Source organism: Asparagus officinalis, chromosome 6 (genome assembly GCF_001876935.1).
Source record: "Asparagus officinalis chromosome 6, Aspof.V1, whole genome shotgun sequence".
NCBI classification, from domain to species: Eukaryota; Viridiplantae; Streptophyta; class Magnoliopsida; order Asparagales; family Asparagaceae; genus Asparagus; species Asparagus officinalis.
Genome location: NC_033799.1, coordinates 3,121,385 through 3,140,956, shown reverse-complemented (window position 1 = coordinate 3,140,956; position 19,572 = coordinate 3,121,385). Strand labels below are relative to the sequence as shown.

General features: G+C 37.0%; 2 protein-coding genes and 1 long non-coding RNA gene across 3 annotated transcripts in view; 1 reads left to right on the top strand and 2 right to left on the bottom strand.

The window, feature by feature from the left end:
• On the bottom strand, window positions 1-823 carry LOC109845507. Its single transcript, XR_002248385.1, has 4 exons — window positions 505-823; window positions 339-409; window positions 138-219; window positions 1-35 (listed from the first exon to the last, which is right to left on the bottom strand). It is a non-coding gene; the product is annotated as an uncharacterized LOC109845507 (long non-coding RNA).
• Window positions 1-14,515, bottom strand: part of LOC109844739 — a 17,278-nt gene extending 2,763 nt beyond the window's left edge. The window contains exons 1-11 of the mRNA XM_020413851.1: window positions 14,129-14,515; window positions 13,908-13,978; window positions 13,609-13,791; window positions 13,532-13,576; window positions 12,723-12,873; window positions 12,558-12,628; window positions 12,377-12,458; window positions 12,170-12,288; window positions 5,829-5,981; window positions 5,145-5,219; window positions 197-219 (exon numbers count right to left, since the gene is read on the bottom strand). Of these exons, the coding sequence (XP_020269440.1) occupies window positions 197-219; window positions 5,145-5,219; window positions 5,829-5,981; window positions 12,170-12,288; window positions 12,377-12,458; window positions 12,558-12,628; window positions 12,723-12,873; window positions 13,532-13,576; window positions 13,609-13,791; window positions 13,908-13,978; window positions 14,129-14,216 (1,061 nt within the window). The 5' untranslated portion in view covers window positions 14,217-14,515. The remainder of the gene's footprint in view (window positions 1-196; window positions 220-5,144; window positions 5,220-5,828; window positions 5,982-12,169; window positions 12,289-12,376; window positions 12,459-12,557; window positions 12,629-12,722; window positions 12,874-13,531; window positions 13,577-13,608; window positions 13,792-13,907; window positions 13,979-14,128) is intronic.
• LOC109845506 (derlin-2.2-like) lies at window positions 15,399-19,320 on the top strand. Its single transcript, XM_020414758.1, has 6 exons — window positions 15,399-16,208; window positions 16,297-16,396; window positions 17,103-17,317; window positions 17,956-18,039; window positions 18,524-18,577; window positions 18,823-19,320. The coding sequence occupies exons 1-6, from the start codon at window positions 16,110-16,112 to the stop codon at window positions 18,970-18,972; spliced, it is 702 nt and encodes a 233-aa protein (XP_020270347.1). The 5' UTR covers window positions 15,399-16,109; the 3' UTR covers window positions 18,973-19,320.

The following is a 19,572-nucleotide window of genomic DNA, read 5'->3' as shown; positions in this document are numbered from 1 at the left end:
GTGATGTGGTGCTTTCCTCCGCGGTAGCATTATTACTAATAACCAAATTATAAAATTAAGTAAATATAGTTCAACTACAAAACAAATGCGTGTATTAATTATATGATATTCATAAACAATATTGTTACAAAAATTACCCTCGACTTTGCATGTGGATCGGGGCAAGAGGATGTATCTGTCGGGCTGAGCGTGGTACTTCTCTGCGGCGGCCGAAGAAAGCTAAATAATCAAACCAGAAAAGGGGGAAACAAAAAAAAAGACATCATCAATTTCGAATTATTTTATGTCTTTTCTTAATATATCCAACTGAAACCAAAAAAAAACCAACGAGAGTTTACCCTATAGGCGATGTGGTCATCGGTTTTGTTGGTTAACATGATGTAACACAGGCTGAACCTTTTTGATTCGACTGATTAATTTTTGGGGGGCAAAAACAAAACAAAACAATGAAATTAGATGAATTAATTATGAGCCAATACAATTAAGAAGAGATCAGCTACTTACACGGGAATCTGAGTTCGGGCGGGTCCACTTGAATCAGCTTGCCGGTTGCCACGGAAGAGAGAGGGGGAGAGATGATGCAGGTTTCCATGGAAGAGAGAGGATGATGATGATGATGAGCCTACAGTTTTTTGTTTTTTTTTTCAAAACCCTAAATTAACTATTTTAAACCCTAACAGTACCGTTTAATTTATAGCCTTAATTTAGTTCAACAACCGACTTACATGGCATAGGGTAATTTAGAACTAACATGGATATATAATTCTTTACTAACTCTAATTCCTTACGAAAACAAAAACAAATCAAGACGGTTGTTTAAATTATGAGCCAATATATAATTCTTTACTCTTGTTTAAATTTGTTATCTCCAAAATGTCCCTATTTCCCAAGATCTAGACTTTTGCTAATTATTCCTCACATTTGATAACTGCTTTTTTTTCCTTATTTTTTTGGCTAGTGGAAAAATCCAAAAAAAAATACAAGATAACCCTTCAAATTACAAGATAAACTCCAAGAACCACAATTCCTCTAGAGTCTTATCCTCTCGTATGGTTTGTTTTCAAACAATCAAGAGCAACCATCCCCTTGGTTGGAGTTATGTTCTTTACCAAAACAGGATTCATCAATATTAATCAACCCGAGTGAATAATTTTTTGCATCATGCATCAACTGAGATCCTTTCCTTCTACAAAGATTCAAGCTTTCACGAGGCAATGCCAATACCCTCCGATGGATTCATCATATACTCAATGAAGACCTAGGGCAATCCCCAAGGCGCACGGTCAAGAACCTACCAAATAAATAATAAGGAGAAGTCAATCCCTTCTCCTTATGATGCATGTTTAGAAATCTAAAATAAACAGTCTTTCCATGAGTGGAAAATTTGTTAGTTTACTTTATCCTGGTGTTCGTTTGATGCATGTTTAGAAATCTAAAATAAACAGTCTTTCCATGAGTTTCTAGTTTATGTTTGATGCTTCACGGAATTCTTGTGACTTTGTAGTTTATCTCAATGTTAGATCTGTGAGATTCGTTAATAAGGCTGTTTTGCTTTTCATTTCAAAGTTTCTTGGTGACAGTTTACTAACGTCGGTAGGACATAAAGCTATCAATTATTCAACCAAACACAACGTATAAGTGAAGCAATCTAATACTATATATTCGGGAAGAGACTTATCGGCGAGGTATGAACATGCTGGCTGCTGAGTCATGACGATCGTCAGAACTGTGGTCTTGATGGGACCAAATAATGTTACAGTGTTGGTTAGAGCGCTTATGGTTATCCCGAAGGAAGCTCAATTTGATCCTATCTTCTTTGCAGAGAAATTAATGTTAGCTTTTGAGTTGTCATGGTGGTTCGTCGACTAGATAGTCGGGTGAACTTCTGGTCGAATAAACAGCTGGAAGATTTGTCGAGCGGATTTTTGAGGAGCCGTCTTTATTATGAAATAGCCAATTAGTTCCATGTTTTGCGTCTATATGGACGAATTGTTGCTTAGCCGAATCCTCAAAATCGTCCTGGGTTGGGCTTTGTGCCACTAGTCTGGTTAGGGCCACTCCTTTTATCTTGGATGATATCATTTTGTTGACACCTGTGAGTCGAACGGTGAATTACCGTAACGAATGTGTAAACCGACATATATGAACCAAAGAAATCATAGCAACCGCGTGTGTACACACACATACATACATACGAGAAAAGGAAATATTTGTATTATTCTTCAAGTATGCCACTATATAGAGTTTAACAAAACAACCCAAAAGTACTAATTGTATGGTTATACTTTAGGATTGATGGCTAGCTTAACCTTTAACTCTGTATACAATCCGCTGTTTGTTAGGGTAATGTAGGGGGGGGGGGGGNTACATCACTTCCATGCATGTTAATTGGTCTTCTCGACGAGTAAAGATCCTAGATCGGCAAGGTTTACCAACAAGCCCAGCTCGAGTCTCAATCCTAGATCGTACAATTCGCAATTCTAAACATCCTCAAGGCTTCATCGAATCTTCTAGGCTCGTGGGGATTATATATTATCCTTGAGAGCATCCCAAACTCAAAGTGATTGGGTTTGATGGCGTCAGCGGCGGTGAGGAGGATTTCCAAGAAAATAATTAAGCTAGATACCTAGCTAAAAATGTGATCAATATTCCACTTGTCATTACTTATTTCGATGGAGAAATTGACATAACGGTAACATACCTTCCTTTTATAAAAGCTCTTTATGGCTTGAATTAATGGACGAGTGAACGAGTCCATGAGCATCATATCACAGCTTGATCCTCTCATGTATCATTCATTCACCATAAAAGCATGCTACCGTGTGAGTCCTAGTTTTATATTTAGAACAAAATAAATTTCATAATTGAAGATTCGATGATAATATACGCATATATCTGCAAATCATTGACAATTGCCTATTTATATTTAGAACAAAATAAATTTCATAATTGAGTCAATTGTTCATGATTTGCGCTTAGTTCTAGTTTTCGGTCGGGGCGAGCTAGTGAAAGCCCTTTGGGCCGGGCCTCGGAAACCCATTGACATTCATATTCGCAAATAATATACGCATATATCTACAGAACTATCCCAACATAGTGCGCACTTGCAAAAGCCATCCCAAAATCTCAATATTATAAACTCAGGCTAATTAACCAATTTTGGAAAAAGAAGTTTTCCATCGAAGCTTTGTTGGATATGGTGAGTAAATATTTGACCATGCCGTTGATGTTTTTACATTACTTTTACGGAGTAACATATCAAAGCTAATTGTTTTTTCCCCCATTGAACTGATGATCATAATTAAATGACAACTCTAAAAATGAATGTTGAGGCATGCACGGGGGCAATTCTTTGATGATGTTATACATGAAAACATTCAATAGAGGAGATTCAATAGAGGAGCTCCAACTGACAGAAAAAGGATGTGTATTATTACACCCAAAACAACTACTAGCATCCCTGGCTACAGCAAGTACACACTTTATTCATGAAAGCTAGCTTGCTATTAATAATAGTTTCGCCAGCTAGAATTTTTAGGGCATTATATTTGTCAAGTTAGCGCTATTTTTTGAAACTTTAGGAAACCCAAATTTCGAAAAAAAAAAACTTTAGGTTATCAAAGTTAAAAATGCGCGTAATATTGGAATGCGCGCTAAAGTGCAATACAAACAAAAATATGGTTAACTGGTTTATAAACCTTCATTCTAAAAAATTCCAATCTTAAGACAAATGTAAATATTCTTATGCAAAATCATGGTATGTACCAATAAAATAATCCCAAATGGGTTCAAGTGCGTTCATCAAAATTAAATCTCGTCGCATGAAAATATACAAATCATATCATATCATTCTGTATTAGTTGGATGTAGTAATCTTAGAGGAGCTATCTATAATATCCAAATTGTCCTCCATACCCTTCAAGTATGGTTCAAAACACGTTGCTCATGTGCGAGTTGCTCATGTGCGAGAAAGTTCCGATATACAATAAAAATTTGAAATAAAATAAAAATAATAAATAACTACCATATTAAATAAATCACATATTTATACACACATATTGTGTGTCCTCTCATTACTTCCCCCCCACTTCCCTGGATGCCTGGAACTCACAATTCCTTGGACTCACAGTAAAGACCTTCCCATCTATATAATGAAGCAGATAACATGGAATCACCTTGCGCTAATTATCTTATTAATTTAATAATCTCAAAAATATACATCTCCCCCCTCAAACAAAGATTTCCACCAATTAATGCTTGTTGCAAAATTAAAATCTTAAACCAACTATAAATAGCTCGCGCCTCGTCCTCTCTACCAACCGCCTCTCTGTCCATCCCCTGTTTCTCTCTCTAAACTCCTCCTCTGTTCTTATTCTCTCTCTCTCTCTCTCTCTCCCTCCCTCTCTTGGGTTTTTATTAATGGCGGCAGATGTGTGAGCGCTGGGATAAATGGGGATGAGAAGAAAGTGTTTCAATGCGTTTTTTTTTAAGAGTTAGAAATATTGGCGTTGTAAATGTTTGTTGATTTTAAGGCATTCTTTGCTCCAATTTTCGTTAGTGTTCTTGTTCCTCCTTTCACCCTTTCATCATACAAGATTACTGAAACAGAACACTGATTAACATGTATGAGCACTCTACTGTTTTCTTATCAGGCAACAGATCAATTGCTATTCTTTGTAATAATTCCATCTAGGTTTGTTAAAAAAGCAAAAGAACACGAACCGAAACCTTGCACTTTGAAAAAACTAACCACATATCTCATTCATGATTTCAAATTAGCTAGGGGTGAGTAGTACCTACAGCTTATATATTGCCCAATGAGATTTTTTTTACCTCCAACATACAATGTATATTTATGTTTTTGTCTGATATGTGAAGGGATGCTGGCCATGGGGGGAGTCTGCGGCGGCCTGCCGGAGAGCGGTGCGGCTAAGCCCAGCGGCCAGGAGACGGCGCGCTACGCGGTCCAGTGAGGCCGGTCTGGTGGCGACAGGCGGCGGCGTTTCGGATGGAGGAGTGGCGTGGGGCCGAGGCCGGCGCAGGAGGCTGCCGTGCGGGGCAGCCGAGGAGACGGCTTTGGCGGAGTTAGGCAGCTGCGCGGGCCGAGGCGGAGTGGACGGTCAAAGGCGCAGCGCATCGGTTACGGCTGCGCGGGCGAGGCCGGCGGGGGAGGAGTTTATTTTTGTACAGGATTTCCACATTCTCCTCCTCGCTAAGCCCTGAAATTTAAGTCATTGACCGGATAAGAATAAAAAAGGAACTCAAATATGATTTTATGTAGTATTAGATAATTGTAAGTATGCACAAAAAATTCACCCATAAAGGCAGTTTGATTTATAATAACAATGAGGTGCATAAAGGAACTGTACAAAAAATACAGACAGAGAAAATAATAAGTTTTCAATGTGAATACCGTGAACCTGGATATTACAAACACCACATGTTTTATATAGATTATGACTAATTTATTTCATACTACATGTTACACTAAATTTAAAATTTTGTAATCTTCATATATAAGATATGAGCAACCATAGAGTGACAATTAAATAAAAAAAGGGAATCTACAGTCTCCAATAAATAAAGTAAAGCTACTATCTCAAAAAGGAAGCCCTTCTTTTTTCTTTTCCTTTTTTAAATTTTTTGCCCCTTAAAAAAAAGGAGATCAACAATAAAGCAATATTGACAAAGGATCTCCATGAAACACTATAGATGCTAAAGATGACCCTTATAGTGTCAAGACAAAATCTCCTTGGAGAAATATCAAGAGAGCTAAAGAATTAACAAAACAATTGTTGTAGCCGATCGAAAATAACTTAAATGCTCACATTGCAAAATTTCAGTAAAGTTGCTTTAGCAGAAGCCCCATTCAAAGATCCCTTGTCGCATCTCTCAGGATCCGGCGATGAAGACTTAGGCGGTGATACAAAAATAGCTTTCAGATCCACCGTGTCTACTGTATTACCCGACTCTCTGAAAAACTGAAGAAAAAAACCACTTGCATGCATCAGACGCTCAAACTTCGGATTAAGGAAAAGTTATCATGCCTCTTTTAACAAACTCAACAAATATTACTTTCATGAGAGATCCCAAAATTTATGGCCTATGGACTTAGTAACTGTTAGAATTAATATAAGATTATAATCTTCAACCCTCATTATAACTTTAAGAGTTTTTGTTCAATGGTAGAGGGACTTGACAAAATGGTATCAGAGCGCTCCATGTGCGAATCTTGACGGCCTTGAATTTAATCCGGATTTTTAAAAATGGTTACAGTTGCATGAGTCCAGGTTCTTAACACATAAAAACGACACTCAACCTCGGGGAACATGATAGAATTAATATAAAACTATAATCCTAAACTCTTACCATAACTTTGGAGTTTTGATGAAATGGTTAGAGGAATTTAATTTAAGAGTAACCTCCCTCAGCTTCATATCTAAGTTGCTATAGCAGTGAAAGAAAACAGTGAAGAGGAAAGAACGAATTTTGAGGGGGGTTCCGCTAATGGGTAAGAGGTTTTTCACTTTCTTTTTGTTGTGATTTCTCAAGGAGATTTCTCCTCAATTTATAGGGGCTGAACCCACTAACTCCACCCCCCCAGATCCGCCCCAATGAGAGATTTTCTCTCAACAACCCTTCCACGTTTTCACGTTCCACAATTCTCTCTACTGAGAATTGTTGATTTGGTCATCTTAGACCAGGTCAAGCTAACATCTCCCACTTGACCAAATCAACCAAGTGATATGCCTCCCACTATCTGTGAGATCAGATGTTTCTGCTTACCATTACTCCCACTATCCGTAGAGAGTAACTCTTATTTTATTATTCATAAAATTTTACTTGGACTTATTTATTCCTAAGTCCCATCAAACTTACATGTTTGATAAAAGATTCCGCTGGTATTCCTTTTGTCAAAGGATCAGCAATCATATCTGTAGTAGGGATATAAGTCACTTTGACTTCTCCCTTTTCTACAATATCTCGAATATAGTGATACTGGATCTCAATATGTTTTCCTTTGGAGCTATTCGCGCCACTATTGATTAAGCTAATTGCTGCTTGATTATCACAATAAATATCAATAGGTCCTTCTAACAAATTGAGATCAAGATCAATCAAAAACCGTCTTATCCAGACAGCATGTGTAGTTGCCATACTGCAAGCTATATATTCAGCTTCTTGCGTATATCTAGCAACACACCCTTGTTTCTTACTACTCCAAGAAACAACTCCTCCTTCAAAGATGAATAAGTGTCCCGAAATGGACTTTCCATCATCTTTATCACCTCCGAAATCAGCATCGGAATAACCGAGGAGTTCAAGCGAATCAGCTTGATAAACTAATCTATGAGTCAATGTACCTCTGATATACTTCATAACCCTTTTAACAGCTTCCCAATGTGCTGGTCCTGGATTACTTTGATATCTACTGACTAGACTCACAGCATAAGCTATATCAGGTCTGGTGCACAACATTGCATACATCAAGCTTCCAATTGCTTGAGCATAAGGAACATCTAATGGCTTCTGCCCCTCTCCAGGGCTTTGCTCTTTACATAATCTCTTTCCCATAACCAACGGAGTTGGTGCCGGATTGGAATTCTCCATTCCAAACCTTTTAAGAACTGATCTTAAATATTTTTCTTGGTTTAAACTTAGCATTCTAGACTTTCTATCTCGAATTATTTGAATTCCAAGAATATATGATGCATCTCCCATGTCTTTCATCTCAAACTTTTCGCTGAGATCTGCCTTGGTTTTATTCAACATTTCTATGTCATTTCCAGCGAGCAATATATCATCCACATATAAGGATAATATAGTAAACTTGCTCCCACTTTTCAAGACATATACACAATTATCTAATTTATTTTGAATAAAACCAAGTTTAGTAACTGCATCATGAAATTTGAGATACCATTGTCTAGAAGACTGTTTTAAACCATATAGAGATTTCATTAATTTGTAAACTTTATGTTCCTGTTCTTTCACCTGAAAACCTTCAGGTTGTTGCATATATATTGCTTCCTTCAACTCTCCGTTAAGGAATGCAGTTTTAACATCCATTTGGAATAACTCCAAATCAAGATATGCAACAATAGCCAAAATAATTCTAATGGATGCAAATTTAGCTACAGGAGAATACGTCTCCTGAAAATCTATTCCTGCCTTCTGGTTATAACCTTTGGCAACTAACCGTGCTTTGAATTTATCAATAGATCCATCAACACGATATTTCTTTTTGAGCACCCATTTGCATCCTATGGCTTTCCTATTTTCTGGTAGATCACATAACTCCCATACCTTATTCTTTTCTATGGAATCAAGTTCTTCTCTCATAGATTCTAGCCATGAAGCTGATTCATGCGATTTCATCGCATCAGAAAAAGTTAAGGGATCTTGTTCTTCTATATTTGTATCTACCGAGAAACATGATGACTCACATGAATACAAATAGTAATCATCCATCCATGAAGGTTGTGTTCTTTGCCTTTTGTTGCCTACAACCGGTTGATTAGGTACATTATTTTCCATAGGTATTTCATCATTTTCAAGGTTAGGTTCATTCACAATATCAGGGTCATTAGTGGGAACAACACTGTAATAATCATCATCTATTACAGTTAGAGGTTCTGTTTCCTCTTGAACTTGTTCCTCTTCCTCTAGATTCTCTAGAAATGTAGCATCTCTGCTTTCAATGACTCCTTTTTCTTTATTGTAGAACTTATAACCTTTTGACTTTTCTGAATACCCTATGAATCTACACTTTATTGTTTTAAAATCCAACTTATCTCTAAGTTGACATGGAATGAGAACATGGGCTATAGATCCCTACTTCCTGAGATGACTCAAATTAGGTTTCCTCCCATTCCATAATTCATAAGGTGTAGATATAACTGATTTGGTGGGAATTCTATTTAAAATGTAGTTTGCAGTTAACAATGCTTCTCCCCAAAAGTTTTTAGAGAGACCAGAATGAGACAACATGCATCTAACTACATTTAATAATGTTCTGTTCTTTCTTTCAGCAACACCATTCTGTTGTGGCGTATACGGCATTGTTGTATGCCTTTTAATTCCATGCTGAATACAATAACTTTCAAATTCTTTAGAATTATATTCTCCACCTCTATCAGTTCTCAGAATTTTGATTTTCAATCCAAGTTGGTTTTCAACTTCTGTCTTATATCTCTTAAAGCAGTCAAAAGCTTCTAATTTTCTGGATATAAGATAGACGTGTGCAAACTTGGAATAATCATCTATAAAAGTAATAAAATATTCTTTATTACTATGAGTTTTGACACTTAGGGGACCACAAATATCCGAGTGTATCAACCCTAAAAGTTCATTGGCTCTATGTCCGCCAACAAAAGGTTTTCTAGTCATTTTACCAGTTAAACAATGTTCACATGGTGGCAATTGAATATTAGATAGTGCAGGAAGCAAGTTCATTCTGATAATTTCTTTCATTTTTGAAATACTAGCATGTCCTAGTCTAGAATGCCACAATTCAGATTCAGAAATATAACAAGACAAGTAGTTCAAATTCGAAATTTTATTATCAGAATTATTACAAACTACTGGAAGAATGCATAATTCATGCTCGGGCACATATTTACCCATAGCATACACTTTATTATTCTTGCCTATAGAAACCCTGTTATTATAGAACCTCACTTCCAGTCCTTTCTTCATTAAGCTGGGAACAGAGATCAGATTGCGTCGAATTCCTGGCGCATAGAACACATCTTTGAGGACAAGAATGCTGTCCCCAAGATCCAATCTATACGAACCAATACCTTCTACATCGAGATAGGTATTATTTCCCATATAGATTCTCTGTTCTCCTTTCTTCAGCTCGGTGAATTCTACGACTCCATTCTTGTCCTTTGCGATATGCCTAGTCGCACCGGAGTCGATCCACCAACCACTGATATCCGTCATCACAGCATTACATTCCGTCACACCGACGAATTCTCTTTTGCTAGTACCCCCTTGTTCTGGATGCTTATAGCCTCCCTTATTCTCCTGCTTTTCACCTTGTGGGCAATTGGGTTTGAAATGCCCGAACTTTCCACAATTGTAGCAGGCTCCGCGGGGTACTTTCTTTCTCTTGAACTGCTGCGATTTCGGTCCTCGTGGTTGTGGTTTACTAGAACCAGGGTTTTTATAGCTTCCAGCATTATGCCTCTGGCGGACATAATTCAGCTCTTGCTGCACCATATTCAGTTCTGGTTCCTTCCTACTGGCTATTAAGTCCTGTTCTATCGTTAGGTGCATAGGAAGATCAGTGACAGACTTAATGGCATGATTCATTCTTAATGTGGTGGCAGCCACAACAAGTGAAGGGGGAAGACTATTTAAAATGGTTGCCACTTGCATTCTTTCCGGGATTTCGGTCCCAGCAGTGGATAAGTCCTTAGCCATGACAGTTATTTTATTTATATGCTCTACGACATTGTCTCCCTCTTGCATACGACAAGAATTATACTTATGCAAGAGTAGTTGGATGTTAACTTCAGAAGCAGTGTCGTATTTTTCTTTTATTGCATTCCACATGTCCATGGAAGTCTTATAAGTTTCAAAAACTTTGATTAAGTTATCTTCCATGAACATGAGCATAAGACTTTTCGCCTTTTTATCTTTCGACTTCCACTGTTCAAACCCTTTCTTTTCTTCAGGTGTAGATTTATCAGTAAGGGTTGGAGCATTGGTTTCGATTATATCATCAATATTGTCATGAATAAGAGCATATCCTATTTTTCTATGCCACATATCATAATTACTGCCATTAAATTTATCAATTTTGCCTAGTTCTTATAGAACGAGTTTACTAGCCATTCGGTAAAGAACTAAAACTAAATTCAATTTTAAATATTTGTATAAGGTTGATATTTTGACAAATAAAAAAAATTAGATAAATAAATTAATTAATTAAAATGAACCTGATTTTTGTGAGCTGATGAAAGAGGCTCCAATTTGAGCGAGTTTGTCACTTAGCGGTGTTGACCGAAGAGTCTGTTGTCGAAGCTTTGGCGTCGTTTTTATCTTGATTTGGAGATGATTTGATGTTGTCGACGTGTTCACCAGATAGAATTTGCAAAGGAATATTCGGACAATCCCAATAGATTGAAAAAATTGGGCCTTGTAAAGGTTAGTTACATGAACATGGGCCTGGCTTTAAAAAAATGGATTTGGCTTTGATAAAACAATGAATGGGATCTGTAACCTGGTTGTGGGGTATTGGGCCAGACTTTGATTCAAACAAATGGGCTTGGCTTTGATTTCAAAGAGAAACAGAAGAGATATAGGCTATATAGTAGGACAAAAAAAATAAATGAAAGACCTGCTAGTTGGATGTAGACGTGGGTGGGGTTAGATTGTAAACAATAGGCCTGTGGCTATGAAAAGAGAGTAAACAATAGGTGTAGGCCTGTGGCTATGAACAAAAACCAAGGCAGAGAAGTAGGCTGTGAATAATAGGACTGAAAAATAAAAAAGAGTAGGCTTTTCTTCTCCAAAAAATTGCTGCCGGTTCTTCTTCTTCAACCCAACTTATCTTCTTCTTCAACAATGGTCTCGGCTTCTCTCTCTTCTCAAAAAAAAATTTTCAATCTTGAGCTCAACCGATGGCCTCCGATCGCCTGCAGTCATCGACGTCGCAGCTCTCGTCGTCGCAGCTCCGGCTCTGATACCAGTGAAAGAAAACAGTGAAGAGGAAAGAACGAATTTTGAGGGGGGTTCCGCTAATGGGTAAGAGGTTTTTCACTTTCTTTTTGTTGTGATTTCTCAAGGAGATTTCTCCTCAATTTATAGGGGCTGAACCCACTAACTCCACCCCCCCAGATCCGCCCCAATGAGAGATTTTCTCTCAACAACCCTTCCACGTTTTCACGTTCCACAATTCTCTCTACTGAGAATTGTTGATTTGGTCATCTTAGACCAGGTCAAGCTAACAGCCTCCATATATTGTATGTGTCACTTGTAGTAAACTACATGCAAAATTCAATTTTAGACAATGCTACCCATTCTTGATACCTACAAATTAACATCTTCAAAGAAGCAAACAAAATATATTTTCATGCCCAGTTAAGTCCAGAAAACGAGCATGGCATGATCTCACATAGGAATTAGTTTTTTTTTTTTTTAATGTCGATCGAATTACCATTTTATGAGCAACGATGTCCTTCACAGTGGCTCCTGCAAAGGTGACGACGGCATAAACAGAAAAAGCGACATCGCATCTCATGTTGCGTGGTGCTTTCCTTTGATCGTCCATTAGAACTATAATTGAAAAAAATCTGAATTAATTAGAACTATAGCAAAAGGAGATCAAACAGGTAGAAAGTTTGTGAAAATTTACAAAACCCACCAATGGCTTCGCATGTGGATCGTGGCAAGAGGATTGCCATGGAAGGTCGAATGCTGTAGTCCTCCCAATTCGTGGACGTCAACTAAAACAAGAGGAAAAAAACACACACAGAAAACATCAGTTAATTTTTACGTGTTTTCTGAATCTATATATCCAAAAAAAAAAATCAAATTAGAATTACCTTCAAGGCAATGTGGTCATCAGTTTTGTTGGATATAAAGATAGAGTACGGTATCTGCTTCTTTAATTCGACTGATCAAACAAAAACTACGAAATTAAACGAGTAAAATTAACAAATAAGACCCCGGCCCAACATTGATCGAGATTAGAACGAAATGTACTTTACATGGGAATCGGATTTGTGTTGGTTTAACCTCAATCAGCTTGCCGTTGGTGTATTTGGGATTAAGTGATCGAATATGAACAGATGTTGGGAAGACGCAAACAACCTGCAGTGTGACCTCGTCCACCTTATTATCTGCCTTCTGATCAATGAACTGTAGGAAACCCAAATTTAATTATTCAGGCAACGCTACTCAATATTTAATACATTATAGTGAATAACAGTGGTATGATTATACTATACACAAATACTAGAAATAAGAATGGTTGTAAATAGCATATAATTTGTTATTATTATTCTATGTTATAGTTAAAAAAACTATAGTTATATATTATAATATTAAAGCATTATTTAATTTGTTATAAGCATCTAAATAAATTAATACTAAAAATATAATAAATACCCAAAATATAGAAATTACTCATGCAATATTCTTTGCACCCAACACAGTTTATTAGTATTAGAATTTTACATCGGTACAATCATATATAGTTTTGTGTATTCTTTGCACCCAACACAGTTTATTAGTATTAGAATTTTACATCGGTACAATCATATATAGTTTTGTGCGCTCGAATGAAAAGAGTTAAAAAAAAATATTAGAATTTTACATCGGTACAATCATATATAGTTTTGTGCGCTCGAATGAAAAGAGTTAAAAAAAAAAAGGTATGTTCACGTGCAAAGTATGAGCATTATATATAGTAGATCAAAACAAACAAAGAAACACACGCAAGGCAAGTGAAAATGCCTTGTAAATCCAACTTAAAACGAACTTGATGCTACATAAAAAATTTGATTAAATTAATTACCCATTTGTCCGTGAAGTCATCAGGACCGGCTCCTGCGAAGGTGACGACGGTGCTTTCCTCCGCGGTAGCATTATTACTAATAACCAAATTATAAAATTAAGTAAATATAGTTCAACTACAAAACAAATGGGTGTATTAATTATATGATATTCATAAACAATATTGTTACAAAAATTACCCTCGACTTTGCATGTGGATCGGGGCAAGAGGATGTATCTGTCGGGCTGAGCGTGGTACTTCTCTGCGGCGGCCGAACAAAGCTAAATCAAACCAGAAAAAAGGGGAAACAAAAAAAAAAGACATCATCAATTTCGAATTATTTTATGTATTTTCTTAATTTATCCAACTGAAGAAAAAAAAACCAACGAGAGTTTACCCTATAGGCCATGTGGTCATCGGTTTTGTTGGTTAACATGATGTAACACAGGCTGAACCTTTTTGATTCGACTGATTAATTTTTGGGGGGGGGGGGGGGGGGAAAAAAAAAAAAAAAAAAAAAAAAAAAAGGGGGAGGAGGGGGGCAAAAACAAAACAAAACAATGAAATTAGATGAATTAATTATGAGCCAATATAATTAAGAAGAGATCAGCTACTTACACGGGAATCTGAGTTCGGGCGGGTCGACTTGAATCAGCTTGCCGGTTGCCATGGAAGAGAGAGGGGGAGAGATGATGCAGGTTTCCATGGAAGAGAGAGGATGATGATGATGATGAGCCTACAGTTTTTTGTTTTTTTTTTCAAAACCCTAAATTAACTATTTTAAACCCTAACAGTACCGTTTAATTTATAGCCTTAATTTAGTTCAACAACCGACTTACATGGCATAGAGTAATTTAATTAGAACTAACATGGATATATAATTCTTTACTAACTCTAATTTCTTAACCAACTCTAATTCCTTACGAAAACAAAAACAAAGCAAGACGGTTGTTTAAATTATGAGCCAATATATAATTCTTTACTCTTGTTTAAATTTGTTATCTCCAAAAATGTCCCTACTTCACAAGATCTAGACTTTTGCTAATTATTCCTCACACTTGTTAAGTATTATTCTTTTTCCTTATTTTTTTGGCTAATGGAAAAATCCAAAAAAATTACAAGATAACCCTTCAAACTACAAGATAAACTCCAAGAACCACAATTCCTCTCGGGTCTTATTCTCTCGTATGGTTTGTTTTAAAACAATCAAGAGCAACCGAGTTATGTTCTTACCAAAACAGGATTCATCAATCAACCCGAGTGAATAATTTTTTGCATCATCAACTGAGATCCTTTCCTTCTACAAAGATTCAAGCTTTCACAAGGCAATGCCAATACCCTCCGATCAATTCATCATATACTCAATGAAGACCTAGGGCAATCCCCACAGCGCACGGTCAAGAACCTACCAAATAAAAAATAAGGAGAAGCCAATGTTCCCTTCTCCTTATGATGCATGTTTAGAAATCTAAAATAAACAGTCTTTCCATGAGTGGAAAATTTGTTAGTTTACTACATCCTGGTGTTCGTTTGATGCATGTTTAGAAATCTAAAATAAACAGTCTTTCCATGAGTTTCTAGTTTATGTTTGATGCTTCACGGAATTCTTGTGACTTTGCAGTTTATCTCAATGTTAGATCTGTGAGATTTGTTAATAAGGCCTGTTTTGCTTCTCTTTTCAAAGTTTCTTAGTGACAGTTCACTAACGTTGGTAGGATATAAAGCTATCAATTATTCAACCAAACACAACGGATATGGAGCGTTTGGCAACCGTGGCGTTTTTGTCGTTACTGTTTTTTTTTTCAAAAAAAACAATGAAATGCGTTTTTTTTACTTACGTAACCTTTACAAAATCCAAAAAATAAATATTTTTCTCAAAACATCAAAAATGTATTTTAAGATTCTGTTTTTTCATATAAGCCGCCGCTACCGCCCGCCCGTCGGTCGGCCACCGTTGTCCGCCTGCTCGTCGGCTCCTCCTATTATTACAGAAGAATAGATGACGAATATAATGAAAAATGTGTAAAGAACGTGAACATCAAATTTATAGTGCTTTTTGTTTAGAAACAACAACTGCCATCACACACACACCCTCTTTCCATATATTTGGAGTATCAAACAACGTTATTTCGTATGAATCCTTATAAAATTAAAATTGTAATAGCAAGAGTTTCTTCATCTCACGCGCATTTGCACATGCTAAATTTCTACCGACCAATAAGATTCTGAGGGGCTTGACGACAATCTCTAAGATTTGAGGGACTCGTCCGAATACCAAACTCTTTTCGTCAAAAAAAATTATTGGATTACGTGTCAGAACCCGATAGGCCAGCTCCCTCGACGATGATTCATTCTGACGTGGCGGAGCCAATCGCGCGCTTAAAAAGGCTCGTTCACAAAAAAAAAAATTCTCCACCCCTCTTCGTCACCTCCGTCTCTAGAAATCTCCACCCGCGCGATCGACCTCCCGTTCAAAATTAGGGTTAGTAGGGCAGGCGGTTCTCGCGTCGATCTCGGTCGAGATCGAAGCTCGCTTTGAGATTCTCGATTTCGTCGTTGACCGGAGTGATTAGGGCTTAGGGCTTCGGTTCTGTGGGAAATGGCGCAGGCTGTGGAGGAATGGTACAAGCAGATGCCCGTCATCACGCGCTCGTACCTCACCGCCGCTGTAATCACCAGCGTCGGTTGCTCTCTTGAGGTATTATTTCTTTTTCCCCCCCTTTTTTTTAATTGTTGGGAAATTAGGGGGTGTAAATTTGAAATGCGGATTTGAATTATGAGCGCAGATTATATCTCCGTACAACTTGTATCTCAACGCAAATCTCGTGGTTCAGCGGTGGGAGGTCTGGCGGCTCGTCACGAACTTCCTGTATTTCCGGAGAATGGGTAAAGTCCAGCCTTTTTATTTTTTTAGTGTCTAGTTATGGAAAATCCGTGCTCTGATATTTCAAAGATTCAATTTTGTATTCTTTGCAGTGAGTGATAATCCTAATTAGATTTAGAATTCGTAACTGAGAACCCAGTTGTTCTTTCTTGCCTGAGTAGCCTCTTTTCTACTGTTTCTTGTAGGTGAAAAAAATAATAATAATGAAAAAGTTAAACAAGCTCTTAGTTATAATCAAATCTCTCAAAAATGCTAAATCATACTTTAAAACATACCTATGTCTTAAGTTTTGGAAGCTCGTTATTCTCCTTCTTGCTAATTACAAACAACTAGAAGAAAGTGCATGCAGGCAATAGATTTTACTACGAAGGTTTTCCCTTTTCCTAACTTGTTACTCATCTCGGGGATTTTATTCTTCAAGGTTCTTAATCTACTTGTTCACTCTTGCTTCATGCTATCATTGAAGGCTCGTTCTGTAAAGCAGATTATTGTGATTAATTATTCAGAAACTATGGCTGTGCCAGTCTTTTTTTTCTCTTCACAATACTTCAGAGTTTCGGCTATTTTAAGTCTCCACACAATATTCCTTGTCATCTTTTTATCTGCTTACCTATTTTGTTCTGACTTCTGACTTCTTTTATTTATTTATACAATCTTGCTTTGCACCCCATGCCTTTTTAATTGAGTAGCTTGTGTTGTTGTCGCCAGACCTCGACTTCTTATTCCACATGTTTTTCCTTGCCCAATATTGCAAACTGCTTGAGGAGAACTCGTTCAGGGGACGGACTGCAGATTTCTTTTACATGCTCTTATTTGGTGCTGCTGCTTTAACGGGCATTGTTCTAATTGGTGGAATGATACCCTTTGTGTCAGAGAAGTTTGCAAGCATTGTATTCCTCAGCAACTCATTGACTTTCATGCTGGTCAGTCTCTGAAACAATGCTTGTTTTATTTAGGGGGTGTTTGGTTCGTTTCCATAAAATAATGGAAATGGAATCCAAGGCAAATAACCATTTCCAAAAAAAATTTGGATCATGCAGGAATCCATAACTTGTGTTTGGTATAGAATGATGAAGTGAAGAATAGGAAAGCATTTCCAAAACTCATGTTTGTTTCATTTTCAAAAAATTTAAGGAGTTGTGAGAGTAATTGATGAGTTGTCAATTAGTTGTCAGATTTCCAGCCTATTTCAGAGCTTTAAAAATGGATTTGGCTTTTCCATAAAGTGTGTTGCCATGTCAGCTTTTAAGAAATGCATTCTTAAAAAAAAAAGTTGAACCAAATGACAGTTTTGGAATCCAAAAATGTCAAAAAACCTACTTTTTGTTCCAAAACTGCATGATTTCCAAAAATTTAGCCGAACCAAACACCCCGTTATTCGACTTAAAATTTTAGAGGCATGAGGGGATTCCCTTATATGACAAGGATACCCATTATTCTCCTCAAATTAAATCAATTTCTCTGATTGTTTATTAGTTTAAAACCGCCTTCATATATGGTGCTAGTGATGCATGCCTTACTTCCTCTTGCTGGAATTTGGTCTCATTACATTTCTCTTCAGGTCTATGTCTGGAGCAAGCACAATCCTTTTCTCCAAATGAGTTTCTTGGGCCTCTTCACTTTTACTGCAGCTTATCTACCATGGGTGAGTAATTTCGTTGGTTGTACTAGGTCAACCTGATGTCAATTGCTTGTTTTTTTCCCCCTGTTTAGATCATTGGGTTCGACATAGCTTCAATAAACAGGTCTTTTAAACTCAATTCTAAAAATTTTAGTAGTTTTCATGGCATAAACTGTTGCTCTCATCTCAGTACAGAGACAATTAGCTGTAGGTTTAGGGTGCCTACCCGTAATAGCTATATCTATGAATAGGAAATCCAAAGAGGGCAGTAAAAAAGTATATCTGCCCGTTTTCAGTAACTGCAGGTCCATGGTTCTTTGCTTACTAGTATCTTCTAATTTCATTATGTTATAGTAAGTTGTAAGCAGTACCCAATATGAGTGATTCACAATGAACTCAAAACATTAGAATGCGCACTCTTCTTAGACTAATATCACCTTTAGATCTTATGTTGTTTTTACTTTGACTTAAAGTCAACTGAATCATTTTCTGTTTCTCTTATTTTCAGGTTTTGCTGGGGTTTTCTACTTTGCTTGGGACCAGTCCTTGGGTTGATGTTCTGGTATGCTACGTCTACAAAGCTTTTATAAAAATTTTCGAATCAATGTTAGAAGATAGTCCCATATAATCAAGCAACATTTCCCATAATGATAGTATGGCATACAGTATATTGAACTATTCCTGGGTTATAATAAATTTTCGTATGTTGAATCAGTGTTGGTAAGGCAGTTCCATAGAGAATGCTACTTTGAAGTGTCTGGTTTTTACATCCAATATAGTACTTGACAAAGTTAAGTTTGAATGTAGGGTATGGTAGCTGGTCACTCATATCATTATCTTGAAGACGTGTACCCACGGATGACTGGGCGACGCCCCCTGAAGACCCCAGCCTTAATCAAGTCGCTATTTGCAGAAGAGAATGTTGTCGTCATGCCACGAGCAAATGCAAGGTCTTGACGTTGCGAACTTTGTTCTCACTGCTTGCTTGGTTAAACAAATGGCATGACATTGGGAAATTAGGGGGCATCTTGGTGAGAGTCTGTAGTCTTGGATAATAGATATTCACACGATCCATCGTTGAAGTAGTTCCACTTGTATATTAGGCTAGAGCTGAGATAAGCTCGTTGTGCATAAAAATTAACAGCGACGCTGTCTTTTAACGTTTTAACTGGGGTATACCTCTCAAGTTTGTTCATTTGCACAATTACTCCTCGAATCTCAACTGTTTGTCATTGTGTTGCGAGATTTTGATTTAACATTGAGAAATTGAAGGTGTCACAGCGACAGCCTGTATTGTTTTGGATATGGGAGGCGCATCTCTACTCGTTATCTTAATTCTATACAGCAGTTGTTCCTCTTATAAATGGTAGAGCTAAAGTGAAGTTAGGCTTCCGTATGAAGCTAACGATGCATGGAACTCCACTACAATGAATGCGATTTTGTAGATTCGTAAATATTAATCCTACATAACAAGTATAAATATTTGTTATTCTGCAAAGTAATTGAAAAGATGTGCGTGTTTTCTTTGTTTAAAAATATCTCCTTTTTTTTGCCCTT